At 36.7% G+C, this 21,875-nt stretch overlaps 1 protein-coding gene across 2 annotated transcripts in view; it reads right to left on the reverse strand.

Annotated features, from left to right (window-relative positions):
- Positions 1–4,354: 4,354 nt before the first annotated feature.
- The window catches only part of NUAK1 (NUAK family kinase 1), a 61,212-nt gene continuing 43,691 nt past the window's right edge, over positions 4,355–21,875 (reverse strand). For both annotated transcript variants that reach the window (XM_032221777.1, XM_032221779.1), the window contains exons 3-7: positions 17,379–17,530; positions 16,129–16,194; positions 8,509–8,628; positions 8,047–8,179; positions 4,355–5,670 (exon numbers count right to left, since the gene is read on the reverse strand). In XM_032221777.1, coding sequence (XP_032077668.1) covers positions 4,529–5,670; positions 8,047–8,179; positions 8,509–8,628; positions 16,129–16,194; positions 17,379–17,530 — 1,613 coding nt within the window. In that variant the 3' untranslated portion in view covers positions 4,355–4,528. The remainder of the gene's footprint in view (positions 5,671–8,046; positions 8,180–8,508; positions 8,629–16,128; positions 16,195–17,378; positions 17,531–21,875) is intronic.

Raw genomic sequence — 21,875 nt, forward strand, 5'->3', positions numbered from 1 at the left:
AATAATTGGAAAATGGAGTGAGACAAGAGTACCTATCAATGGAAAGACCTTCCATTCACATGCTCTGCAAACTTCCATATTTATTAGGAAATTAACTTCAGTGTCATTCCAGGTATTCTACATCTTAAGCTGAAACTTAAGAGATTGAGCTGCCAAACAATGATGTGAGATGACAAAGATGCTCACATATTTTTAGAGCATTGCACAAATTTTTTGTTGAGATGACATCAACTCTCTAGTGCATATTCTCGGACATTTCACAACATTCCTTAAAATAACCTTTAAACACTCCTGCAAAGCGAGTCTCTTAGAGAGGATGTATTGAAGATGGGAGACAGACACCATTCACATTTTATCAATTTTTATTTAATAAAAAAAGACAAGATCAGATTAAAAATACAAACACTTTGGGTGATTATCCAGCGTTTCCCTCTGTTTCAAAGTAATCAAACCAACCAATAAGCAAAATGAAAAACAAAACATTTTCTAAAGGTCGTGTTTTGGCCAAAGCTGTAAAATAATGCAGAACCAATTAAATTATACCAAAATATATTATTATACCTTTGAAATGGCTTTCAGACCAATAAATTAAAAGAAAACAAGTAAAAAAGTCAACTTTAAAGACAAAAAAAATTCTTTGCAAATTAAATAAGGAAAAAAAATTACACAGCACTATTAATAACAATGTGCAGTCAAGAGTTCTGGTTCTTCTAGGAATGATAATATGCCAGTAAGTCCCTACAGAACATTTTTCCAGTTTGGCAGCAATCAGTTAAACCAGTGTTTCTCAACTTCACAACTTTTAAGATGTGTGGACTTCCACTTGCAGAATTCTAGGAGTAGAAGTCCACACATCTTAAAGTTGTCAAGGTTGAGAAACACTGAGTTAATCAGTCATTCACATTTGTATACAAGATGACAGGCCTGGGCTACAACATAAAGCTAAGGGTGAGGACAATTCTTAGTTCTTCCCAGGAGCTGTTGAGAGTTCCCTTTTCGTCTCAATATTTATCAACTGCATGTTAAACTGGGCTTGCTGAAGACAGGTAGCAATTAGCACTATTGTACTCTAAGACAACTGAGACCAGTTCTTTGTTCTCAAAAGAAAAAATGTTTGCTTATTCATGAATCAAAACATGGTTTTTATCTTAAAGCAAAATTTATCCAAATTACTGAACTATGCTTTTATTTTATTTTTTATAGCTGTGCATTGAAATAGTTGTACTCTTCTAAGATGGAAATCTCTTAACAAACGTTCTTACCAGTCAATCCAGTGGGGCTGATTAAGTAAGCATAGTTCAAGTTTAAGTAAGCATAGTGCTTGGAATTTAAATTGAAAAAGACTTGGATGAACTCATTATGAAGGTAAAAATAAAAAGTGAGACTTCCAAGTTAATGTTAAATATTAAGAAGACAAAGTATCAATGTGAATATGTTTTTAGTTGTTTGAACTCAGTAAATAAAGATGAACTGTATGCAATCTAAAGTGTAGGTTGATTAAGAAGGAAGTCAGCTACAAAGTTATATAAAGCCGTGAAAGAGACCTCAATGTCAACAAAGTTCAGAATACTTAAAGCAATTGTAATTGTAGTGGCAATGGATAATGTGAAAATGGATACCGAGAGACAATGAGAAGATAGATGCTTTTGAACTATGGATTTGGAGTTTTTAAACATATCACGACTTGCTAGACAAATCAGTAAATCAGTTCAAGCCCAAATAAAATCTGATTGCTCATTGGAGCAATGATTAGCAAGCAAAAATGTACATACTTAGGCATTTGGTACAAGTAGATGATGGAATAGAAGAAAGAATTGCTTGGCAAGTTTGAAAGATACATAAGAACTGGAAGACAAAGGATATGGTAGGTGGATACAATCAATTACTATATTACTAGAATACCTTTGGAAGCATTTCTCTTTAGTATCTATGACAAATCGAGATGGACAGTACTATAGAGATACTATAAGCATTTAGTGCCATTTTGGATTATTTGATCCAATATGTTTTGGAAGAATACAATGATCTTTCTGTTATTTGAGAAAAGGAAATTAATTACTGTAATTCACTAATCTTAATGGTAACAAAATGCTGTCTACAGATACCTGTCATGATGGTGCCCATCACATACCCTGCTACTTCTGTTTAATTTTTAAGACAGTAGTTTAATTTTTAAAAGGAGGAGCTAATCTGCTAAAAAGCAAATCTCTATAGGCTTCAAAGGCATTCTTAGAACATACAAATGTTTGGATATGTGCACATCTGTCCAGAGATAATGCAAAATTAAGCTGGAGTATACAGCATTCTGTGGAGAGAAATTAGCGAAGGCTTCAAAAGAGACTTAGTCTTTCAGTTACAGTATGTTTTGTAATTGAATAGGATCATATGTTCCCACCTCACACCAGCTGTTTCATGAAAGCATCTATATCATAGTCTCCAAATTCCAAGTGCATCCACTTTTTCAAAAAGATTTCCTACCTCTGATTTGTATGATTAGACAGTTTTAACACAAAATAATTTCAACAAAATTATGAGAATTATACAAACGCACTAATATTTTAATTTCTCTGCTTTGAAATCCTTTGGAATTGGCACTAGATTTCTGTAATTTTGGAGCCTCAAATTAAAGGGGGGGACAAATTATGTTCTTTGTAATGAAGCTGACACAGCTGAAATGAGGGGAAATACTCTCAACCTGGTTAGATTTGAGTTGGCCTATTTTTTCAACAAAGTGTTACAACACTTTGATTGTGTAAACTACCTTAATAATGTTACTATACTGAAACTCTGAACTGCTTACTGGGATATGTGTGACCTAAAGTAAGTCAGAAGTCTCAATTGCCCAGGTCTATCAACCACATAGTGCCTATTTAAAAAGAGGCTTACATTCATTCATATAATCCAGTAAACCCAAGCGGTACCTTTATGGGAGTTGAAACCTTTAATCGCAATTGTAGAATTACATCCATGAATCGTGTCTTGTTTTCTCCGATTTGATTCAACTGATCTAACATCTATAATACATATATATTCTTAAATTTAATTCCTCATGAAGTCTACTACCCTATTATCTTTTTCTTACTCGTAAACTGTACTCCTTCTAAATGTCTATGGAGATTCTCAGTCATCCAAGTCATGGTTGTCCGAAAGGTGCTTTTTCAAAAGACAACTGGGCTTTCTAGAACTGAAGAAGCTTCTTGGCTGAGAAGTGAAACATCTTCAAAGAAAAAACAAGAAAGTCCAACTGCCTTTTGAAAAAGCACCTTTGGGTATATTCCTTCTAGTCATCCTCATAACTTTGTTTTTTCTAGCTATTCACACCTCTGTCTATTAACAGGGCTCTGGAAATCTGTCCTAAACTGAGGTCTGCAAAAACTAAAGTCAAAGTCTTTAATAAAACTTAAATTCTGCAACTCATTAAATCAGCATTAGAACACATTGCATAACATACTTATGGTTTCATAAATTATCTTTTAGAAAAACTTTATGGTTCCTGTAACTTACATAAATGCACAAGTGGTGAAAAGAAACCTGTTAAAGGTTCTTGGCACTTAAACTATTTATTTTTAATTGCAGGCATACAGATTTCCAGAGTCCCCATTAATGGGAAAATAATATGGTTCTTGTCTCTCAACTCATCATTTTTACTACATTACTATTTCTTGCTAACTGAAAGTTCTAAAAAAATGAAATATTTCCCACTTAAATTGCTAAATGCTTTTCAAAAGAAAATTATTATAACCAGCATTTCCAATAATTGGATAGGCAAGTATGCCCACAAAGTTTTTAGCAAGCAGCCCAGTCCTTTTTTCATGTAGTTTTGAATTAGGATCTCCTTTGGTTAAAATTTAAGAAATTTCATTAGCTTAGATGGTTTAATTCATTAATATGGATATTGATAAATCCACTTGCCAATAAGTTATTATATGTAACTGTTGATTATTTTTTATTCTTAAAGTTATAGCTTTTCCATTAGTTAGTTAATGAAAAGTACCTTTTTCCAGTTTACATTTTATTTAGTTTTAACTTACTGCCCTGGAAGATTTTATTTTATTTTTTTTCTATCTGCCAGAGAGCTTTCTTCATATATTACCATAATTTCTTTGGACGTTAGGTAGTATTTTAATTGCATGAACTGCAAGTTTGAATAATAAGCATGAGGTGGTATTTTCAAAAGGCTTCTCCTTATAACAGTGGTTCCCAACCTTTTTTTTTTGCCCATGCCCCACTTAAGCATCTCTAAAATCCTGATGCCCCCCTCCCCCCATGACATATAATTCTTACTTTACTCAAAAAGTGAATTCTACTCACGCAGAGGAAGCCTAAAAGGCCATTAACTTGGTTTAAACAAGGTTCAAATTTCCCCCATTAAAAATCAAATTGCCTCCCTGTGGGGCATGGGCCCTACGTTGGGAACCACTGCCTTATAACAATGTTGTCACTGTCAGCTAATTGACAACTGGGCCAACTCCATCATAAAGGCACCAAAGACCCTTTCTCTCCAGTCCTACTTCCCCCCCCCCATCTGCTAATTAAGTTTGTTACAGATCTCCAGAGCCTTCTTGTAGACCTGAGTGACATCATCCATGTCTGTAAGAAGAGAAAAACTATCACTTGTCCGATTTCGGTAACGCTTCAGGTACTGTGGTCGTGAGCGGGTTTTTTGAAGCCCTTGGAAATCTTGGATCTGGAGGAAGTTTTCAGCTGACACACAGCTTCTTATTTTAAGTTTGTTCTCTTGCAGGTCCACCAAGTCAAAAGAGTCACTGGAAAGAATGCTGTCATCACTAATCACACTAGAAGGGCGACTGTAACTTCGAGATAATCCATCTACAGCCAAACTTGCTTCCTCCATGCCTTTCGTGACTGGTCTGTCAGAGTGGATCAAAGCTGAATGTGCAGTCGTGGTGGAATACTTGCTACTGTGCTTTAAAATACCCTTCCGTCTGTGGGAATGACTGTAAGACTCTATTCTTAATGTTTCGATGATATTTGGGGATGTGTCGCTGTTTCCTGCCTCCTCATTATGATCCAGGAGTTCTGAAGATTCACTCCTTTCTGGAGATGAGTAGTATCCTGATTCTCTTTGCTGAGTCTTCTTGAGGATTCCCTTTTTTGGCATTAAAGAAGACTGCTTAGTGCTGTATTTACCCGTTATATCTCCTTCCAACACACTCTTCATTGGTATACCTATTCTACATAATTCTTGTTCTTTTTTGAAAGTAGAGGGCAATACTGGATTGACTACTCCTTCTATGAATCCTGCACTGTGAGACCGATGTTCACTGTTGCTCCTCTTCTTCAAAATACCTTTTGGCCGCTTGGAATTTAATTTGCAGGAGTTGTCAACTCCTTCTTGGATCGACTGTGCAATGTCATTTTCCTTTTTTGATTTTTTGAGGGACCTCTGTCTCTCTAAATGTACTTCGGATCCTTTTGGTTTAGAAAGGCACTTTATTTTGGTCTCAGTCTCTGACTGGAGGCCACTGGAACGATGATGCCAGTCTATGAATCTAGACAGCAGAGGGGACTCAGAGTCTTGCAAGGCATCACAGTCACAAACAGTACTCTTGTAGCCCCAGTTAACCCACCAGTGGTTGGCAATGTCTTCAATGGTTGCTCTGCGCTCAGGATTCACCATCAGCATCCATCTAATCAGGCCACGAGCATCTATTAACAAATAATATTTAATAAAGACATTTGAGCTTAAGATTTTACATTAATACAGAATCTAACATATAAAGGAATAGTTGCAAATGACAGCAAAATTATGCAGGACAATATTTTGGCTTAGAAAAAAGAGATTAAGTAGGTAGGTAGATTGACTGATAGATTTCCTAGGGGTAGATTACTGGTACAAACTGAGACTAAATTACTTTTCCATATCATGGTATATACATAGTACTTAATCATACTGGTCTGTTCCCCACAACCCTCAGGTTGCTGAATGAATATAGTAAAGGGAAGCACATATAAAGACACATAGATTCAGAAAACCTACCAATCTTTGCATGTAGATTGTAGGGATAAAGGCAAATGACAATCCATTTCTCAATGTATAGGAATATTTATTATGTAAATATCTATCAGTAGTTTTAAGTGTTATAAGACTTTCCTGAACAACTATACAAATTTTGAATTTAGACTGTTTTTTAAAGGAAAACAACCTGATTTGCACTCTGGAGGCTAATATGTGAGATTTATCTTTCAGTAAAATTAGAATTTGTAATAGAATGTATAAAAATCAAAACATATATATTTGTCAACTATAGTCTAATTGTAGGTTGACTGCATATAAGAAATGTACATTTGTGTGTGTATGAGAGAAAGCCCGTGTATTTTTTCTAATAGTTAAATGCATATAACTGGGAACACAACTAGTACAATTCTTCTAACTTCTACCATCAGATTTACCATCTCTGTGATAACAAAGTTAAAATATTTGGTCATGTAATTTTTCAGCCTAGTTTTTTTTTAATTGCTGTCAGCAACTTCCTTCTGTATATTTAATAAACTGTGAAATACTTGTTGATGGTCAAGATAAAATTAAATTCTTAAGCCAATGATTTACTCTCCAAAGTATGTTATTTTTTTTTATTAAAGCACACATACACACAATTCTAATGGCTGAAATGAAACTCTATCAAGTAACATTTTGAACATTTCCTTTTAAAAACTAAGAGACTTTTGACTATCACCTAGCTAGCCATAGCACATTTGAATAGTCATTGTTACTCAGATTTGCTATGGCACATGAGGAAAAAATGCAGATATCTCTTGGTCAGTTAGGACATTATTCATCCTACACAAATATGATGCATTAGAGATGATTGATATTTTATATATATTTGAAATATAATATCACATCACATTAGATATTATGACATTATGATCAGCAGCAACATTTCAGTCTGTCAACAGACGTCCATGGCAATAATCACCTGGCAGCATTTTAAGAGGGAAGCTGTAATATAGCTCACTCTGTCTTCAAACTGTTTATTCTGAATTACAGAAATAAGGGACTGAATAATGATTGGTCAGTAATTATTAAATATAAGATTAGAAATTTAGTTTCAAGACAAAGCAGCAGGATAACTCATGGACATTATTAGAACCTAGGTGCCCCAAGTCTGTGAGAAAGAAATTAAAGTGAGTCATAGAATAGGCAAACTGTTTATTGGTCAACAATTTTCAATAGAACCTTTATATTCCTGGTAAAATCCTGGCTGCTTTATAGGGGCTTCCATTTGTAATCTAAGAGGTGAAAACTGACTGAGAACGAATCACAAAACATGAAGTCCTTATGGTACCCACATAATGAGGGGAAATTAAACCTCAAAGAGAATCTTAAAATTGTGACAAATATTCAACTGGATTGCAATTGAATATATGTGTCTTTATTCATTTAGTCGCCTTTTCAAAATGATTCAGGACAGTGTACAAATAAAACAAGAAAACAAAAATAGTTCCATATAAAATATAGTAAAATTAACAACAAAATTCTATCTAACAAACAGGTTGAGAACCAAATCATCCTGACCCAGTGCCTGGGGGAAAGATGGGTTAGGTATCGTCATGGTTTTGGTACTTTAATTCCTTGAAGAACAATTATACATCTAGCAGCTTGCAGCTCCGCCTAACTAATGGTACTAGTAACCCTCTGGAATCCACCATTTTCTTTGTACTATTCCAAAGTGTTTGTCTTTTTCTCATGAGAAAGACTGTGAACATATACAGTGTCATATTTTCAAGTATAGACTTGAGAAATAATTTATGGCTTCTCCTTGCCCCTTTAAGGCAGCTGATAATACTTTACAGCTATCATACATCAGAAATACTTGTTGCTTTAGACAGATCTTCCTCAAACTTTCACAATACCCTTTTGAAAATCAAGAACTTTTATGCAAATTGAGAATCCTTAGTTTGTATTGCAGCATTTCTGTTTTATCCATCCAACTCTTCCACATACCAAACATCAGAAAGGATGTAGAACAAGCCATCAGAAACTCCTATTATGTCAATGCACAATGGCACATCTTTTGATACCTGAGGGCTGTGTTGGCTCACGATATTCTCCACTACTGATCTGCCTGATCAGATTTTTATGATCAAAGCCATCAAAGGGCATTGTTCCATAAACCAGAGTATAAAGTAAAACACCAAGAGCCCAGCTGTCAACCTAAAGCAAAAAGATAAGAAACATAAGGAGTAAAATATGGTGACTCCTGAAGATGCTGAAATTACTAAAGAAACAAAACATCCATCTACCATTATTAAAAAACAGTATTCTGAGGAAAAAAAACATCAATGAACAATGAAAACAAGATTTTAAAGCATCTTGTATGCAAAGATTATTCCTTTATGGATTATCAAAAAAATCATTTCACCAAATTCCCGACACACAGAATATTTATAGAAATCAGCTATATAAAATGAATTAGTCAATAAATAATTTTATATTTTTCATTCTGTTTTTTTAAACATTTCTTTCTTCTGAATTCTGTTTACCTCTGGTCCCCGATAAGGTCTTCCATTAACAATTTCAGGAGATGCATATAATGGACTTCCACAGAAAGTCTGGAGAAATTTATCCTTCTGATAAAGATTTGAAAGACCAAAGTCTGCAATCTGTAAAGACAAATTTAGAAGGAGTTGGCTGATGAATAATATGTAACATTAATAAAAGCTTTTTTCCCATTCTGTTCTTTTCTTAGTTTCAGAATAGTAGCATGAGGACTTTATAAGAGTTATTATGTTTCATTTAATTCTGGTTTTCAATTACATTATATATTATATTATATTTCAGTTATATAAAGCATGTGTTATTGTATTAGTAAAATATCAAAGCCAAAATACGTGTTGTTTTATATGTCTTTCATGGACAATTCAAATGTACACGTATATTATGAATAAAATAAACGTTGGAACCATACAGCACATATTTGTTATGCTAAAGCTATTTTTATGCAAAAAATTATGCTTCCATACACATCGTACTGCTAATTGAATAGGAATAGTGGTTAGAGGCTGCAAAATATTCTTGAACAGTATTCCGAAAAATTGGAAAATAAAAACTTGGAATGGAAATGAATTTCTAATATTTGGGGCCAACTTGGAGTGAGGCAATTTGGAAGTCTAGTTGATCCAAATATGTGCTTAGAAATGAGAAAGAATGAGAAGATTCCCAAAATTATCACAAAATATATTTTGGATGAATGACAAGATGGGATAAAAATGAATGAAAAGGTAGGATAAAAATCTAATGAATAAGAATATAGAACATAGAACAATAGAGTTGGAAGGGACCTTGGAGGTCTTCTACTCCATCCCACAGTTTGAGCAGGGGACCCTATACTATTTCAGAATAAATAAACTCCAGCTTGTTTGGGAGAAACTCTATTCAATAGCAAATCAGAGGTCACCCAAACAGAGGAGGATCATGTTGATCACCCCCTGTATTGGAGATTTTGCGTAAAGAGCAAAAGTTAGCATTTAGTCACAGCAATCTGTGTCCCTATAGAGCAGGGGTGTCAAACTCAAGGCCCATGGGCCAGGTCTGGCCCGCAATATTGTCAGATCCAGCCCACAGGAGAGCTCTGGAAAATGTAAGGGGCCGCCCCATGTCACTTCGACCTGGTCCACCCAATGCAACGAGGAAATATCAGCCCAGCGTGACTTCGGCCTGGTCTACTCAGTGCGAAGAGGAAACATGCCAGCAGTTTGGGAAATGGCATCAAGCTGGCCACACCCAGCCAGACGGCCATGCCCCCCCAGCCCTCCAAGGTCAACCATAGCCCTGATGCGGCCCTCAGTGAAAATGAGTTTGTTAACCCTGCTATAGAGGGGAAAAAATAAAACTAGGGGAACAGGATTCTTTCAATTTCAGAATACTTGTATCTTGCAGGCTAATGAAATATGAACACTTTTTACCTCATACTGGCAATCTACAATCCTCTCCTCTAATTTAGCAAATTAGATAGGAATGCTGCCTTTTCTACAGCATGTGAATTGAAAGAGTTCATTTATTAAAGTGTTCTGTGAATTTAACATGCATTCCTAGCAGAAGATAATTATTCAGTATCACTTCTTGAATAGTATAATGGAGAGTATACTAAGCTAATGATTGGATGTGGTGGAAAGCCATAGGTGGGCTACAGGCCATTTTCCAGGCTGTGCTTTTTGATATTTCATTACAAGGACATTCCTAGACAAGACAGTAGCTATATTAGTGAATTATCATTTCAAAATCAATATCTCAATCCATGTTCCACAGTTTTGGAATTGCATGCAGAAAGAAATCCTAGGGAAAAAGGTCCCTGTGTAAGCCTTCATTGTATGTCTCAAATCCCATTAGAAGCAGCTGGTGTAGAACTTCAGTCTGCAAATTTTCAAAGTTCAGTTTGCAGTTAATTTCCTTAAGTTCTTATCAAATCACTCTGAGGCGTTTGCTGGAAATTTATCTTGAGCTCATAATCACAACTCCATGAATCAGTACATTTCCTTTACTTAGAGAAACTATAGAGCAGATTTTTCTGACATTCATTGTACAGTTAATTAAGACAATCTGTGTTCTTATTGTCCTACAATCTACAAAATACATGGGTACCGACATGCAAATGGGTGTGTAAACTTTAAATCTCAAACTGGCTCCAAAGCATTTTCATTTTTGACCTTCAGGAAAAAGTGTTTCTATTTCAGCCAACTCCTATATTCACAAGTTTATCAGATCTTCTAGTTAAAACTGTCATTTTTCCTCCTCCTTTGTGGAGAACAAAATCATAATAGCCAAGATTCCTTCAAGTTCTTCTCACTTAAACAGAGCCAAAGAATTCAAATGTTTCCCAAACAGGGAGGGGTTGTTAAAAAACCAGATGCTGTATTCCCTTACCCTCAAGGAAACGATTGTTTCCACTACTTATATTAAATGTGATGAAATTTACTCATTGAATATGATGCTTATACCCCCTCCAATATTTGACCTTAGGGTAATCTGAATTAACTCAAAATTGGACAGAGCATAAGCTTCACACTCAGTAAGTAAATTTCATTGTATCTGTAGTGTAAATGAACATTTTTAAGGGAACAATTTCAGCTTAATTAAATTGTAATACTGGAGAGAGCACTAGCTTTAAGCTTTACACTCGGTGAGTAAATTGCTCAACAAATAAAATTTAAACAAATGCTATTAAGAAAACAACTTAGAAAAAGGAAGTCCTAAGCATTGTGAAAATTGAGAAATATAAGACTGTAAGTGTAAGTCCTGTATATAGAGAGAGAAATTTCAAAATACGACTGCATTGTCCTATTGGACAAATGGTTGCATTGTTCCACTATATAAATGGAATAGTAGCAAAATTTAATCCAAAATTAAAGGGGTTTTGCAACTAAAAGAGTACAAGGAGTAACAAAACAACTTTTGGCTTTATATTTATATATTTATATATATATTTATATTTATATATATATATATATATATATATATATATATATATATATATATATATATATATATATATATACATATATATACATACACACACACACACACACACACACACACACACACACACACACACACACACATATAGTCCTCAATTTACAATCACAATTGGGACCAGAATTTCTATTGTTAAGCAAGGCAGTTGGTAAGTAGATTGCACTTTTTTATGACCTTTTCTGCCATCGTTGTTAAGAGAATCACTGCAGTTGTTAAGTAAATCTGGCTTAACCATGTAAGTAACTGGGAAAGACTATGGTGCACCAGTTATTTTTCATACGTAGTTCAGATACCGAGCCATTGGGAAGAAACTAAGCGATGTTTCATTTTTTTTCCTCTTGAATTTCACATTAAGGAAAAATACATAATGGGAGGGAGAAACGGAAGAGGCTGTAAGAGAGATGCCACATAACCGAAGGTGACTCCTTGTCTAGCAGACATAACAAATTTGTCCGCTTTCAGACTGGGAGAGAGACAGAGAGACAGAGAAAAAACAGGGAGGGGAATTCAATGCGTGTTGGCCAAAACCCATCAAATGTACTTACTGTATATACTCGAGTATAAGCCTAGTTTTTCAGCCCACTTTTTGGGCTGAAAAAAGCCGCCTCGGCTTATACTCGAGTCAGTGAAAAATTTGCCCGAAATGGAGGAGAAAAAGGGGCGGGGCCATGCCGCTGGGTGACGCTCGTGAATGGCCCAGTGCCCCTGTGAGTTTCCCCTCCCTCTGTGTCAGTTTGCCGCGCAGCGCGCACCGCACCATCCCCCCTCCTCACGTTCTAATGTACTGCAGGGCTGTCTTACGATTCCCCTTCCTCCCCCTCCTGCCGCTCTGCAACGATGTCCCACCTCCTCCTTGTTATGGCAAGCAGCCACATAGCGATGTCCCACCTCCTCTGGTACAGTGATCCAATGATAGGAATCACTGTGCTGTGTGTCATAGGAGGCGGGACATTGCTCCCGCGGCTGCACGGGACATCATCATCACAGCGGGACATCAGCATCATGAGGTGAGTGAAGTATTTCATTGAATACACCGCTAGTTTACTGTTTTTCTTTGAAATAAATATTCAAAAACATTATTGGTATCTATTTTTATTTTTGAAATTTACCGGTAGCTGCTGCATTTCCCACCCTAGGCTTATACTCGAGTCAATAACTTTTCCAGTTTTTTTGTGGTAAAATTAGGTGCCTCGGCTTATATTCGGGTCGACCTATACTCGAGTATATACGGTACTTCTTTTACAATGGAAAAAGAGACAGAAGCAGAAGGAGGACAGTTCCCATCCTACATTTCTTACAAGGAAGTAACAGATATGGTGAGATCCCACAAAGGGTATCTTGGAAGAGGACTGAATTCAATTGCCATGATTAGGTAGAATGACTGTCGCCAGAAGGGTTCTGGTTTTGGCCAAATTATTTTGGGGAATTATGGTTTATATTAAAAAAAAATACAAACCTCATTCCAAACATCAAGTGGAAAAATTCTAGGCAATAGTGCAAAAACCAAACACTGGTCTATCTCTCAGAGCACACTGTCAAAGGCTGCGTAGTTTTATTACAATATAGTATTATCAGTTATATATCCATGACATAAATAGCACTTGCTTATATTATGCTAAAATTACACTTTAATAAGGGTTGTATGATTCTCTCCCCACAAAGAGTAGCCTTCAAGCCTTATAGTCTTATATGGAAAAAATTACACTCCAAGTATCTTAAAACCATCAAAATGCATATGATGTACATTTTATAGGATCCCAGTCCACGTTGTGGGATTCATGGAGTATAATATTGAAGTGTGTGTGTGTGTGTGTGTGTGTGTGTGTGTGTGTGTGTGTACATATACATACATACATACATACATACATACATATATACATACTGTATAGCATGGGGGGGAGGAGAGAAACAGAAAGATCGGTAGAAATATAAAAGGAGAGATGAGACAGCAAGAATTATAATGACCTTGAAGCAGTCTTAGCAGTGACAGAGGCATTCATGTATTGAAGATAAGAAACCCTAGACTTTGTTTAACTCACAGAAAAGATAGAACATTTAATGAATTCTAGCTCAATTGTTTCATGAAGAATTTAATTTATAGAATACTTTGTTTCATTATGCAATTCTTTGTTCATACTAACACAAATGCAAGAATCAAATACTAGGCACCCTCAACATTAACCTACAAGAAAGCCAAAGTCATGATATGTATAGTAATATCACAATGTAAAGCCACCATTGTGTCCTTGAGCCCCAAATTCTGATGCAACCACATAGGTTGCTATATTTAGATGATGACACCAGGCACATTTTATAACCACCACCACCCTGCTCTCTCCGTCACATGTCCTGAAGCAAATTCCAATGTTACTTCCATTAAATAACTGTCTGGGCAACACTAATATTACTTAGAATCTCAACGGACTTTCATAGAAGAATCTTACAATTACTTGTAGTTGGAAAAAGCTGCTACAATGGGATGCACAGTGCGACGAACAGGGCGGTGACGGCAGCGGCTTTTTCAGCAACCTCTGGTAGTTTTTGGCAGTCTGTGGCCAGCTTGGAGATTTCTCACAGTTAGGAGCCTTCTTTGCCAGCTGCTTCCTGGCAGTGGCGGCTGGCTGGAGGCCGCCAAAAAGTACCGGAGTTCAGCTTGCCTTCTGGAGTCCAGACTAGCTGCCATGGGAGGAAGGTAAGCAGCCCAAAGAAAGAGGTGGAGGGGGAGAGGAAGCGGGGCTAGGGCTGGGGCCACTGAAGGACCCAAATAGCAACTTTGCAATGAAATACAATGAATGTGTGATATATGTAATATTACTTTTCTTGGACTTTCATGAATCTCTAGAATTCCTGTTGTATTGAAAGAATTATTACTAAGGATGTTTCTTAGATATGGACCAATGCCACCTATTAAGTATTTTTTTCCTTCTCCTCATCTTGCTCTCCCTCTCCCTTTTCCCTAGCATATTCCCGCAAGTACAGGGTCCGCTTTTCAGATCATTGAGCACCATTTTCCACAGGCAGCTGCATCTCCAGAGTGCAGGCCTGCAGCTTGCATAGCTTTGTTGATGGTGTCTTGCCATCTCTATCTTGGGCCCCCACAAAGTCACCAGCCATTGACTTCTATTTGGTAGGCAGTCTTGGCAACGATAACAACCCATTAAGTATTACATACAGTATATTTGAGAAATAAGTGATGTGTTCATATTCCAAGTAGCACTAATGGGGTTCTCAGATGGTATGCCAATTGTAGTTATTGACCAGATTCAGATCTGTTTTATATCACCCTGGTTACAACATCATGTGCTTTCATGCTATACCTGAGGAACCTGATCAGGGGTGGGTTCCTGCCAGTTCTAACCTCTTCTATAGAAGAGGTTCCACAAATCTATAGTGCCATTTAGAACCGGTTCCAGCTCCCCCCCCCGTCCATCCACACATCATCAAGATGAAGAGCAAGAGGAAGAATTCTGGGAATTGAAGTCCACAAGTCTTAAAGCTGTCACGTTTGAACATCCCTGGTTTTTTTTTCCTAAAGGGTTAGGGGTGCAAGGTTCTTGTAACTTGACAGCTTTAAGACTTGCGTGCTTCAAATGCCAGAGTTTCTGAGCCAACATTTTGGTTGCTAAGCAAGAGCGCTGTTAAGTCAGTTTCACCATATTTTACAAGTTGGCGATGCCCACCCAGTCACATGGCAAGCCACTCCCACCCAGTCACATGGCCGGAAAGCCACTCCCACAAAGCAGGCCACACCTACAGAAGAGGTTCTAAAAAAATTTGAAACCCACCAATGAACCTGATCCAATATAAGAAAAATCTTTATTATATAATTATAATATTATATAATTAAGCATACTTAGAATTTTAAATAAAAAGGAATGTGAATTTTGGAAGCAGGAATAGTTTCCCATAAAAGCATCACGTAGCTTGTATCTTAGCCATTCCTTTTTTCCAAGAAGAATGAAAAGGTCATTCCCATGCTTTTACTAAAGATTTTTGACATAGTTATGACATCACCAAAAATTAATCTGAAAGTTATCATTGTGCCTGGAGTTCTAAGGCCACTTCCTAATGAAGGACATGTGCTCTGCTTGAGTTTATTTTGAAAGAGGATGTGCTTATTTTTCAGATGCAATCAAAGGAATGTTCAGAGGGTGAAATAAGCACTTGAAACTTGTAAGCCAAAAAATGGTGCATAGTCCCGGCAGCCAGAAAAAAAAGTCATCTGCAAAATACATTATCTTGTGAAAGGGATCTACTGATCCTTGTCTTGATTGCTGTTATTGTTTTTTTTTAAAGGGAGGAAAACCACTACTTTAATTTTAAACTAAATTAAAAGGTCTTAATTCATTTTTAAATCATCACGAAGATGGTCTCTATATTCTGTAAACAGATGCTGCAAAGTAGCAACTTTGATAAAAATATTTAAGGCAAGATAGATAGATAGATAGATAGATAGATAGATAGATAGATAGATAGATAGATAGATAGATAGATAGATAGATAGATAGATGATAGATGATAGATGATTGATAGATAGATAGATAGATAGATAGATAGATAGATAGATAGATAGATAGATAGATAGACAGACAGACAGACAGACAGACAGACAGATTATGAAGAAAGTTTACCTTGATGTTACAATTGTCATCAAGAAGAATATTTTCCAGTTTTAAATCCCTGTGAACAACACCGTTCTGAAAGAAGAAATAAAGAAAACATACAGATGAATGTACAGGAGATTCTAGAGGAGGGGGGTTAATATTGGCTGGATTAAAGAAGCAAAGCATCAGGGTGGTCTTTGCATTTACACTTCAGTCATAATACTAGTAACTAGTGACAGGAGATGCATTAGTCACGTGCTGTGTGGTTAGGAGAAGAATGACTGGAATTTGTCCACCCACCAAGCCTGTAAAACAGCAGGGGAACTCTTTTCGGAACTTAATTCCCAACCCCAATCTGCCCTTCACAATGTAAAAGTAATATAGTCTTCCCAGGCTTTAGAAAACAATCCCTAGCAAGGTATGTTACAACAGTACTCGCAAAAGGCCTGATAATTCTAGCACCTAGCCTTTTTAGGCATGATGATTTATACTGTACCCTTCAAAGGCTGCTTAAATATGAGTCTGAAACCTAATAACTTCTTAAAATTCATTAACACTAAAATTATGAAAGTAAAAACTGCAACCTGTGTTTTAAGTGGAAAACTGTCTGCCTTCCCCTTTCAAAATGCTTTATGTATTTCATGCTGTTCCCTACAGCATAAATTAATTCTATTGGAATCACTTTGTAACAATATAATCAGAGGTGGGTTTCACATAAGTTTGCAGTTGTGAAGCAAATCACCTGTAATTGTTAACTATGACATCACATGGCCACTACTTGCAACTTCCTGCAGGCTTCCCCATTGACTCTGTTCATGCAAAGTTGGCTTATAGGGGGTTGCAAATAGTGATGCAGTGACACAGGAGACTGTGACTATTTTAAATGCACACTGATTGTGTGCAACCATCCAATGTGTGATCAGTGACCATGGGGATCCTGCGACGGCTGCAGGTTTGAGGTTGTAAATCTCCTTTTTCAGCAAAGCAAAGTAAGCAAAGACTGTGCTATATTGGTCAGTTCAGGATGAGGTATCATTTTATTGGACAGGAAAAGGAGTAGAAACTGTGGAATGGAACAAAACAGAGTGAAACTGAATTTTAACAAAGATGGAGTTGCTATTTATCTAGAAGCCAACTTGTTTGAGAGAGAGACCTACACTAAATTGAAACCTAGTTGCTCTAATATAAATTCATCTTATAGTCTGAAATCGGGTATGAAGGAAAGCGCACATAATGCAAAGATTATCACCACATACCTCCAAATATTTTTAACTCACCTTATGACAATAATGAACTGCTGAAACAATTTGCCGGAAGAAGTGTCTTGTCTCTCTTTCATTTAGCCTTCGCCTCTCACTGATGTAATCATACAATTCCCCTTTACTTGCATATTCCATGATGATCACTATTTTATCTTTGTTCTCAAATACTAAGATAAAATAAAACCACTTTTATTTTATTATATTGATGAATTAAATACAAAATACTTGTATACACTTATAAGCAATCAGAGCTAGCATCTTCCAATGTAAAGATGCACAAATTACTCAGTTTCTCAGTCAAAAACATTCGAGAACAATATGTTCTTTCTTAATTTATCATTTTTGCAGTTTAGACACAGAATTAGGCACATTTTAAAAATTTAAAATACTTTTAAAGTTTATAATACTTTGAAATATTTTTCACAATTCTAACTAAATTTTGTCATAGAGTAAGATATCTTATAAACCCCATACCTTATAAACACTCTAATACATTTTTGAACCATAAATTGAACCAAAGGGTTTAAAATAGTGAAAATTAATTCCAATCTGCCTACTGATCAACAGATAGTGTTTAAATGCAAATACAAATAAAAATTCAGTAACATTTACCCACTATGTTTCCCAAGATTCTTCTAGTAACCTCATTAAAATTGTTGCGACTAGATCTTTTTCTCACTTTCTTAAATATAAATATTTTATTTGAAGACCTTTTTAATTAGGAAAGAACAAGCAAAAAAGAGAAGTATATTGTGAATAGGGAGGAAATGTTTCATAAATAACTTTGATCCCCACAGGAAACCAATTACGGTAAGTAATTTATATGGGCTGCAGAATTTGCTTCAGGAATATAACAGACTCTCAAATAATATTTAATACATTTCTTTCATTGCCTAATAAAAATATGAATTTCCCACTAGGAGCACAAATGAAGTCTGAAACTGAAACAACACCTTTTTCTTGGCCCTGCTGTCATTAATAGAATGGATTACTATTGTATTAGCAATCAACATGTAATATAAAACCTACGCTGTTGGTTGATGTTCTTTTGAAGAGGAGTAAATAGGTAAAATGTAAAATAATGTGTGCTGTGGATATGTTATAAGTCACTTATACAAAAATAATTAGAGCAATTTTTCATAAAGGAAGCACAATATCCAGTAAGCTCAACTGAAGAGACATCCGGCTGTCATAGGAGGCTGCAAAGCAAGAAAAACATGCTCTAGTGTGTTACACACTCTGCTTGCCTCGCCTGTCTCCAAGAACCAGGTTTTCACTATGGGATAACTGTGTATTCCTGTGTCAAGGAAAGTGAGTATGCTATTAAAATCAAATATGTGTATATTTAAGGCCAATGAAATCTTTAATTGTGCATAAAGTGTTTGGGTGTCACATAGATCAGTTTCCTGACATTTCACAGGCAACTGTGGCTGGCATCTTCAGAGTCTGTATGGTGCATACTCGCAAAAGTCCATGGAGTTATATGCCACATAAACCACCTTGCCTCTGAAGATGCCAGCCACAGTTTCCTGTGAAACTGATATCTGAAGCTCAACATTGCCCAAGAGATACTATCTATGAAAGGCCACACCAATATATTGCAGGCTTCATTATCACACATAGTGATTGATGGCCATATAGGTTATTTTAAAAGAGATGGATACATTGATGGAAGTGGGTATAAGTCTGAGGAAGGCTGTTTGCTAAGTCCAGAATTAAGGGAAGCCTATCTTACATATCAGCTGCTAGTGAGGAAGAGTGAAGAGTGTCTATCATGCTTCTTCCATGTTTATGGCAGAACCATCCTGTCCTTATTAAGATTAGATTAAAATTCTATGGATCTTGACTGATAACAGCTTTGCAAGATTTCTAGTAGATACTTTTCCAGGTCTTAGTAAAATAAAATTATCAAATGGTAATTGCTCATAAGTAAACCTGGATAAAACGTTCTTTTTGCAAGCTTTTTAAATAAACACTTCCATTAGATTGACATTTATGCCATCAGTTTCTGAGATATTGATATGTTTAAGCGATCATCTTGTAATATACTACATTTTGTAACACTGCTAAGTGCAAACATATTTAGCTGTAATATTATGTATTACAAATAAAAATGAATTAAATATGTACCGTATTTTAATCCCTATTAAAATCTAAATTTCAAGCTTCATATAGTGTTAGATATACTATAACCAATTCTGGTATAACTATTTGGAATGCTTGGCTCACTGTGTTTTTGCTCCATTTGATTTATGACCTGTCATCGTAATGCAAATTATTTTAAATCTGGGAGAGCTTCTATGTAGGCTCTGTGCTGTTGCTACCACCAACTAATTCACAGGAAAAAAAATACAATGAGAAATGTCTGCTTTTCAAGCAAATATGAGATACTGTAGAGATGTGGATCAGTGAGTATGATACATAGCCAAATTGGTTAAACAAAAACCTTCCATATAATGGTATTGGGTGTGCTTTTTGATGACCTTTGGCAAGAACGGGATGGGGTAGTGCATGCATCTTTGCTGTATTTGAGTTCTCCACAGCCTTCAATACCATCAACCATAGTATTCTTCTGGAGAGTTTTGGCGAGATCAGGAGTGGTGGGTACTATGTTGCTCTGGTTCATTTCCTTCCTCTGTGGTTGATCCCAGTCAGTATTGATAGGAAATGAGAGATCCTTTGTCCATGGGGTTTTGCAGGCTCATTGGGGAGTGGGGGGGGGGTGGCTCAGCAGTTAAAATACTGAGCTTGTCAGCTTGAAGTTCGACAGTGCGAATTCAAGACCTGAGCACAATACAATGGTGTGAGCTCCCATTACCCGCCCCAGCTCCTGTTAATCTAGCAATTTGAAAGCAAGCAAATGCAAGTAGATAAATAGGTACTGCTTTGGCAGGAAGGCATTCTATATTTTCATACTGGCCACCTGATGATAGATACATCTGTCAGACAACATAGGCTCCCTTGGTTGAGAATCGGAGATGAGCACTGGCCTTTCAAGTTAGTTCTAACTGGACAGGAGAAACCTTTAAACTTTAAGCAGGACTCAGTACTTTCTCTGCTAACCCAATCCTAAACTTTCCCTCAGGAAGGTCCCCCCTCTTAAGGCGGTCCATCTAGTGGGACCAAGAAGGAGGGTGACTCTCTCCCTGTGGAATGTCATCTTTGCAGAGATAGGTTTGACCTACACTCTGACACTCTTTTTTAATGCCATGAAGACATGGCTCTGCCTACAGGACTGGGGACTCTAGAATGATATGGAGCCCATCAAAAGTAGTATTCACCCACTTCTGACCAGTTCCAGTGAACCGGTAGTGGAAATTTTGAGTAGCTTGGAGAATCACCAAATACCACCTATAACTGGCCCCACACATCTATTTGCTGCCTCCCAAATCCCAGCTGATCGGAGTCCCGGCTGATCGGCTGCGTCATCTTCTGTTGCCCTGCACAGGAGAACGGATCTGGAAAGCAGGTTAGTGAGGTGGGGAAGGAAAGGAGATTTTACAGTATCCTTGTCCTGGAGTGGGATGGAAAGGGAGATTTTACAGTATCCTTGCCCCAGGAGTGGTGTAGAAATGGAGATTTTACAGAATCCTTGCCCCATGAGTGGGGTGGAAATGGAAATTTTACAGTATCCTTGCCCTGGAGTGGAGTGGAAATGGAGATTTTACAGTATCCTTGCCCCAGGAGTGGGGTAGAAATGGAGATTTTACAATATCCTTGCCCCAGGAGTGGGGTGGAAATGGAGATTTTACAGTATCCTTGCCCTGGAGTGGGGTGGAAATGGAGATTTTACAGTATCCTTGCCCCAGGAGTGGGGTAGAAATGAAGATTTTACAGTATCCTTGCCCTGGAGTGGGGTGGAAATGGAGATTTTACCATATTCGTTGCTCTCGAGTGGGGTGGAAATTGAGATCTTACAGTATCCTTGCCCTGGAGTGGGGTGGAAATTGAGATTTTACAGTATCCTTGCCCCAAGAGTGGGGTGGAAATGGGGATTTTGCTTCCTTCTGCTGCCACAGTCACCAAGCCAAGACACGGCCATAAAGACACAGCCACAGAACCAGTAGTAAAAAAAATTGAATCCCACCACTGGAGCCCATCAAGTGGCTGGTTTGATTGCTGTGGCCAGGGAAGTTGGAAGCCACCCAGAGTCACCAAGACTGAGTTGGACAGCCATATATATTTTCTGAATTAATTAATTAATTAAATCCCCTATATAAGAAACAATAAATAAACAACCAAGTCATGTTTCTGAAGGATTTGAATAGGACTTATATAATATAATAAGAACTGTCAACCAAGAATATTTATTTATTACGGCTACATTTCAGTTTTGTACTGCTGCCTTTTAGCAAGTCATCAGAACCTTACCCTAGATCAGTGTTTCTGAACACTGGCAACTTTAAGATTGAGGACTTCAACTCTAGTCCACACATCCTAAAATTTACCAAGGTTGCAAAACTGAAGTTTTCTCAGTCCCTACACTGAACTCATCTACCTAAAATTATTACA

This window comes from Thamnophis elegans, chromosome 7 (assembly GCF_009769535.1).
Source record: "Thamnophis elegans isolate rThaEle1 chromosome 7, rThaEle1.pri, whole genome shotgun sequence".
NCBI lineage: Eukaryota > Metazoa > Chordata > Lepidosauria > Squamata > Colubridae > Thamnophis > Thamnophis elegans.